The sequence below is a fragment of the Prionailurus viverrinus genome, chromosome F1 (assembly GCF_022837055.1).
Source record: "Prionailurus viverrinus isolate Anna chromosome F1, UM_Priviv_1.0, whole genome shotgun sequence".
Taxonomy (NCBI): domain Eukaryota; kingdom Metazoa; phylum Chordata; class Mammalia; order Carnivora; family Felidae; genus Prionailurus; species Prionailurus viverrinus.
Window position 1 is genome coordinate 64,066,088 of NC_062577.1, and position 7,014 is coordinate 64,073,101.

The 7,014-nt window shown below is 60.1% G+C and overlaps 1 protein-coding gene across 1 annotated transcript; it reads right to left on the bottom strand.

Moving 5' to 3' along the window:
• Positions 1-1,543: 1,543 nt before the first annotated feature.
• On the bottom strand, positions 1,544-6,540 carry CD1D (CD1d molecule). Its single transcript, XM_047841559.1, has 5 exons — positions 6,198-6,540; positions 5,435-5,713; positions 4,444-4,722; positions 3,624-3,711; positions 1,544-3,512 (listed from the first exon to the last, which is right to left on the bottom strand). The coding sequence occupies exons 1-5, from the start codon at positions 6,427-6,429 to the stop codon at positions 3,491-3,493; spliced, it is 900 nt and encodes a 299-aa protein (XP_047697515.1). The 5' UTR covers positions 6,430-6,540; the 3' UTR covers positions 1,544-3,490.
• Positions 6,541-7,014: the final 474 nt, after the last annotated feature.

A 7,014-nucleotide genomic window follows, 5' to 3' on the forward strand; every position in this document is an offset into this window, starting at 1 on the left:
TCGCACAGCAGGAGCCAAGCTGAGCCACGGTAGTGCACCCGATAGTGAGCTCAGCAGCCACGGGACCGAAGTGACGGGAGAGCCTGGGGAGCGCGCGCTGGTGTGGGAAGGTGCGGTGGCCTTGGAACAGAGGCCACGCCAAGAGGAGGCACCGAGGAAGGGAGTCAGGGCTACAACTGGGCACAACACACACAGGAGGCAGTAAATGGCCAGAAAGTTGGTTCCCGTTTACACCTGTCCTGGCTTATTAACAGCACGCCTCGAAGCCTGGCACAGAGGATGGCCTGGCACAGAACATCCGATCGAAGCTCCAGGACGAAAAGTTAACGCCAAGTGGCTCGTGGCTGTGCCGTAGACCCAAGAGCAAGAGTGAATTCGAGTGACAGCCTCGGAGAGCTGGCCGATTCCTCTCTCCGGTCGCAGATACACCCACGTGCGTCCACCTGAGTCCAATGAGGAAATAGAAACCAATCAGTGAGCCAAACGGGAGTCCAGTCGAATTAATAAACTATAAGAAAATAACTATAAGATAAAAGGAAACTCTACACAGGACCCCAGGGCTGGGGAGAATATCCAAGGAAGAAGAATACACCTGGAGAGGTGAGTCTCCTCTGCAGAGGCTGGAGTGCAGACTTCATTGGAGAAGGTGCAGTTCAGCCCCATGGGTGGCAGAGAAGTTCGCTGGCTTCTTCGGGCCAGAGCTGGCCTGCAGTCACTGGACAAGTTGGAAGCAGCTCTCCAGACCTCGGCCCGGGGCTTGGCGACAGTGCGGCTCAGTGGGGACCTCTAGGCGGCAGAGGGACTAAGCACATACAAGTGTCTGCGGTGGGCATGGGGACGCCAGGAGGCGCAGGGAGTCCCAGTGGCACCTGGGAGTGTCCACATCAAGAGGGCATGGGAAGGTCATCCCCAGGCTGAGGCTTCGAGGTCCCCCAGTGCCCGTGAGCTCTGGGCAGGCGGCTGGGGCAGCGGCATGCGGGCTGCCTTCGCGCCTGTTCTGCAGACCCACCAGGCCACACAGTCGCTCGAACCTGCAGAGGGTCCCTTCCTCCAGCAGCGTCTCTCCAGGGCCCTCTACTGAAAACTCTGCTGCTCACTTCAAAGAAGTGATCGGAGGGATTCCACCCATCATCCCCCATCACAGACGAAGGATGGTTCTGGAGCCCAGCGACAAGAAAGTGACGAACAGCACCACACTCAGCCAGGAGCACGATATTCACAGAGAACATCAACCCCGTGGAGAATGAATCCTTCCGCATTTCTGGAGATGTTTTAAACTGAGGATCGGAGGGGCGCCTGGTGGCTCAGTGGGTTAAGTGTCTGACTTCAGCTCAGGTCATGATCTCACGGCTCATGAGTTCGAGCTGTGCATCAGGCTCTGTGCCGACAGCTCGAAGCCTGGAGCCCGCTTCGGATTCAGCATCTCCCTCTCTCTCTCTTCCTTCCCGGCTCGCGTTCTGTCTCTCTCAAAAATAAATAAACATTAAAAAAATAAAAATAACCATCATAAATAAACTGAGGATTGGAAAGCAGGACAGATTTTCTCCAAGACAGGCCTTTATTTCCACAGTAATAAATCGGTCGCTTAAAAACAAACCAGGGTTACCGTAAATTCACACTGAAGCATTTCCAGAAACATTTCAGAAGGGGCTTGAACACGCAGGCCCCAAGAAGGAGGAAGGCCAGTGCGAGGCGTTGGTGGCCTAACAGGGCTGGAAGTTAAGCTGAACCACATGGCCTGAGGCCACTGTCACACCAAAGGCAGTAGTAACACGGCCAAGGTTTGAAGGCACCATAATACCACCGCACATTTGCACGCATTTGCTCCTTACCCTGTGGCATAATCTGTCTCCACTCACTCGAGCTGTTGTAACAAAAGGCCACAGAAGGGGTGGCTTAGAAACAGCAGAAATGTATCTCTCACGGGCTGGAGGCTGGCGGTCCAAGACCAAGGCCCTGGCACATTCGGGGCCGGACTGAGGTTCTGCCTCCTGGTTCCGTTTGACACAGGAGGAAACTGAGTCTGAGGCTAGAACCCTGGTCTCCCGACCCAGGGCATCTGCTGGTTCACCTCATTGCCTCTATGAGTCCTGTGCCAAACTCCCCTTCCAGGAAGCCCTCCCTGACTAACCCCAGGCCGATATTTTCACTTGGCATTTCTGAGGAATTTGTAGCCCAGTGTTACCCAAAGCCTGAGCACAGAGGCTCTCTAACCTTCACTGAACATCAGAATCATCTGAGGGCTTGTTAAAACACAGCTTCCGGGGTTGGGAGAGCACCCCCATTTCTCATTCTGTAGGTCTGGGGTGAGGTCTAGAATAACGTGCAAGTTCCCAATGGTGCCGAGGCCGCCGGTCAGGAGACCACAACTGGGAACCACGGCTTCAGGAGCAAGAGCTAAACCCACATCCTGGCTCAACCAGAGAGTTCAGCACACAAGACGCCAAATCTTCATTTTCTCAGGCAAAGACTCTCCAGCAACAGTGTTGTCCCACTTCCTCTGGACGCTCAAGGGTCAGACCAGGAACAGAGCAGCCAGCTGGGCGGTGATCAGTGCAGCTCACACCTGCTCAGTGGGTTCACCCCTTCCTGAGCACCGTCTCATCTAACGGCCGTAAGCAGAAGCGCCTATTTGGGGAGACACCCTCGTGACCCTCTTCCAATGTGAAAAAAGCAACTGGCCCCTTGAGACAAATATCCCTACCCAGAGTAACTTTTTATCTACGCAACACACATCCACAATGATTTCTCCTTTATAAGCCAGTTGCGGCAAATAAAAGCTTAGCAAACTTCTGCTTTTCCCATCAGCTAACTTTCTTTTAAAGAGAAAACATCCCCCTTTATAAATCCAAATTCACATACGAGACCACGCCCTAAAACTACCCATACGACATTCAGGACAAACTTCTTTCCAAAAGAGACACAAACGAGGAGCCCCCCACATTGCCAGCAACCAGCGAAGACGTGTCTGGGGTGTCCCGAATTTCTTGCAACAGTTTGAGCGCACATTTGAACATCAGGTAGGCTCACACAAAAATCCCCTTTCAAGAAAGGTGCCCTGTTCTTGAAAAGTGTGGGCTATAGCCAAGCCCAGGGTCTTCATCCATTCCTTCATTCCTTCATTCGTTTTCTGGTCCGTCTTCCTTTATTCTTGACAACAAGAAGCTGGACCGAGCACTTCCTGATTCACTCCCGATCCCACCGTGCAAACAACCAACAGGCACCCAATCCCTCCCGCCCCGGCCCGCATCCGCTTGTGCTTGGAAGTCCACGCTTCTCTTTTTGTAGAACCACTTGGGCTTAGAAACTTGCAGGACAGTGGAAAAGAACTTAAATCTTCTTAGATGAAATGTCGAAAGGATGCTATGAGAGCAGCCTTGTGACAACCGCCTGCTTCTTCAGGGCACCTCTCTTTCACCCTCAGCGGCTGAGCTGCCGTCCTGGGAACTTGGGGTCCTGAGTCCCAGGCCAACAGGTGCCGTAAGCACAGTCACAGGATGTTTTGATAGGAGCTGCGAGAGCATAGGAAGGGAGAGCGCATTAAGGAAAAGGGGAGAGGGGCTGGAGGAGAGAAGAAACGGGCAGAGGCTGAGGGAAGGAGGGGTCGGGAAGGGGAGACCTACCAGCGCCTCTTGACGGTTAAGTATCCAACGCACCCAGTGATCACAAGGGACACCAGCACGGCCACGGCGATCAGCCCCGTGGGGGACCCTGCGTGGGGAACACAGGCTCTCAGCGCAGGACCCCTCTCTATCCCAAGGCCCGCGGTCTAAGCCCGTGTGAAGGTGCCAGGCGGCCCACACGGGTGCCATTTCCTTTCCTCTGCAGTCTGGAGACCCCATGTCATCTCAGGGACTGGGCGCCCCGACCCCTTCGCTCCAGCGCACGGCGGGACGGCACACAGGGGAAGGGCGACCGCTCTGTAGCCGGGACCTCAGTCTAGATCCAGTCTCCCACCTCCCACCATGAGACAGTGAACCTGACCCAGCTCAGTCTCCACGCCTTCAACTACGAAATTACAAGAAGGGCACCCGTTTCAAAGGAGCCGGGGACAAGTGGACACCACGCTGGGCACAGCCAGGAAGCTCTCAGGACCTGCCGCTCCCTTGTGCCCCCCCCCCCCCCCCCCCCCGCAGCGGTCTCCTGGGGATGACTCCTCTGAGACTCTTTATTTACCATTACCACCTACTTCTGGACCTGCGGGTCTTTGGTCTCTCTTTCTTCCTGTATGTGGAACATTGGTCTCAATCTTTTTTGAGTTCTGACTTTGTTCCCCTCCTTCCTATATCTGGAACCCCTCCTTCCAACCCTCCTGGTGGGCGGGGGCTCATCTTGGAAACTCCTCTATCCTTGTGTGTGTCCAAACCCACCCCCGGCCAGTGCCTCCCTCCATGCCTGAGGACCCTCTTCTCCGGGCCCTGCGGGGCACCAGCCCTTTCTCACCCCAGTGGAGGACCATGTCCCGGCCTCCTAGACTGCTGTGCCTCACTCGGCAAGACAGGCCGGCCGCCTCCCCGGCCGCCACGTCCAGGGTCACCCGAAGATACCACGTCTCGTCAGCGTGGGGCAGGACGTCACCGCGCCGGGTGCCCGGCTGCTCCTGCTCACCCCGCATCCACGTCACCCACGCTGGCTTTGGATAGAAGCCGGACACATGGCACACAAGGAGCAGACGGCCAGGACCGGGACTGGGGCCAGTGGACAGCCAGGCCTCGGGCTTCACTGTGTCCAACAAGGAAACGGGAGTGGGGGGGGGGGTCTCAAGGCAGGAACTCCGCATCCCACGTTTCCACCTCTAGAGGTGAAGTCCGTCATGACCTATCCATTTGTTTTTTGTTTTTTGTTTTTTTTTTTCAACGTTTATTTATTTTTGGGACAGAGAGAGAGCATGAACGGGGCAGGGGCAGAGAGAGAGGGAGACACAGAATCGGAAACAGACTCCAGGCTCTGAGCCATCAGCCCAGAGCCTGACGCGGGGCTCGAACTCACGAACCGCGAGATCGTGACCTGGCTGAAGTCGGACGCTTAACCGACTGCGCCACCCAGGCGCCCCGTGACCTATCCATTTGTGTTGGCTTCTCCAGGAAAGCCGCTGGACCCGACCCCCTCCCCCGTCTCAGGCTCCCATGAGGGCCCTGCATTCGGCTGTCACAGGGGTCCCACTGCCTTAATTGTTTACCTGCCTTCTCCCCCTCCCCTCAGGTAGATTGCCTGTTTGACCCTCAGTGTTTATTTAATTCGGATCGCGGAACCCAAAGGGTGCTCAGAGAAGGTCTGTGGGATGAATAAATACCCTCACACCTTCTCTCTGCCTTCCTGAGCCTCCCCACTCCCACCCCCACCCCCAGGATGATCTAAGGGCTGTGAGCTCCGGGAAGGAAGACCCAGGTGGACCTCTGGAGAAGAGGGCAGGGGGGAGAGGGGGCGGGCTCACCTTGCTTCTCCAGCTCCGACTTCCCTGCCTCCAGGATGTCCCTGACAAACAGGGGGCAGGTGTCATTGAGGAGCAACTGTAGCGTTTTCCGGGTCCCCTGGTCCTCGTTGAGCTTCCTGGAGGCCCTGTCTGCCCAGACGGGGGCACTTGGGGCGGGCACCCAAGAAGTGCCTTGGAAACGGAGGATCTCCTGTCCTTGGAAGGCCGCCTGGAAGAAGCTTTGCGAGGTGTTCCCGGGGAGAACCTCACAGCCAGCGGACACTTGGATCTCAAAGGGATCTGGGAAGACGCGGAGAAAGAGGGCCGAAAGGGTTAGAGGGAGGCGGGGGAGGCGTGCGGGGTCTCTCGGGGGACCCGGAGTCTGGGGCAGCGCGCGCAGCGTGAGGGTCAGAGGCAGGGAGCGCGCAGGATCCCGGGAACCCGGACCGGGAGGCGCGAGCGGGGAGCCCCGGGGGTAGGGGGGGACGCCGGGCCTCGGGGGGAGGGGGGAGGGGGGACGCCGGGACCCGGGGATAGGGGGTAGGGGGGGACGCCGGGTCCCGGGGATAAGGGGTAGGGGGGACTCCGGGCCCCGGGGGTAGGGGGTAAGGGGGACGCCGCCCCGGGGGGAGGGGGAGGAGCGACGCCGGGCCCCGGGGGGAGGGAGGAGGGGGCGACGCCGGGCCCGGGGGGGGGGGGGGAGGAGGGGGCGACACCGGCCCCGTGGGGGGGGGGTGGGTAGGGGGATGGGGGTCCGGCCCCGGGGGGCCGTCGTCCAGCTCACAGTCCAAGCGCAGCATTTTGACGAACTCCTGCACGTCGCGGGTGAAGCTCCTGCGGTACACGCGGAACAGGTGCTGCAGGTCGTCCCACTGCCGCTGGCCCCACGAGCCCCGGGCCCAGGGCTTGAGGAAGCTCACGGCGTCCGAGGCGCCGCCCCAGCGGTAGGCGCGCAGCCCCCCGACCAGCGCCAGGCCGTCGGAGCGCGCCCAGCTGCGGTTGGCGAAGGCCGACATCTGCAGGCACCGCAGCTCGCCGGCGCCCGGGGAGCGGCCGGGGCAGCGCGCGGGCAGCCAGAGCCAGCAAGCCAACAGCAGCCACCCGCCGGGGCGGCGGAAGGGCGGCCGCCCCCCGCGCGCGGGGCCCCGGGACCCGCGGTCTCCGGCGCCCCGCGCGCGCGCCGCCCCGCGCGCCCCCAGGGCTTCCACGGACCCGGGGGAAGCCCCCAGGGCAGCGAGAGGCCGCGGCCGCCTGTGGGCGCCGGGCTCCGACTCCGGACTTCCCTGCCGGCCCCGGGGCCCGCCCCGGGTCCCGCCCACCTCCGATTGCCCCTCCTCTCGCATCTCCCCTCCCCTTCCCCCCTAACCCTGCCCCCCGGCCCCCCGCCCCCGACCCTTTCCCTGGCTCCCCGATCTCTGATCCCCCGCCCTCCCCCATCCTCCCTCCTCCAGTCTCCGATTCCCCAGCCCCCTCGTCCTGTCCCCCAGTCCCTGATCACCCTTTCCCTATTCCCCATCCTCCCCCATCTCTGACCCCCCCGCCCCCATCCTCCCCCCTCCAGTCTCTGATCCCCCCTCATCCTCCCCCCTCTAGTCTTTGAT

Excerpts from the sequence above, each read along its gene's own strand:
- CD1D (XM_047841559.1), bottom strand. The coding sequence starts at position 6,429 with ATGTCGGCCTTCGCCAACCGCAGCTGGGCGCGCTCCGACGGCCTGGCG. Across the intron at positions 5,714-6,197 it reads CAAAATGCTGCGCTTGGACT|ATCCCTTTGAGATCCAAGTG; the intron begins GTGAGCTGGACG and ends GCGTCTTCCCAG. Across the intron at positions 3,712-4,443 it reads GGACATGGTCCTCCACTGGG|GGTCCCCCACGGGGCTGATC; the intron begins GTGAGAAAGGGC and ends TTCCCCACGCAG.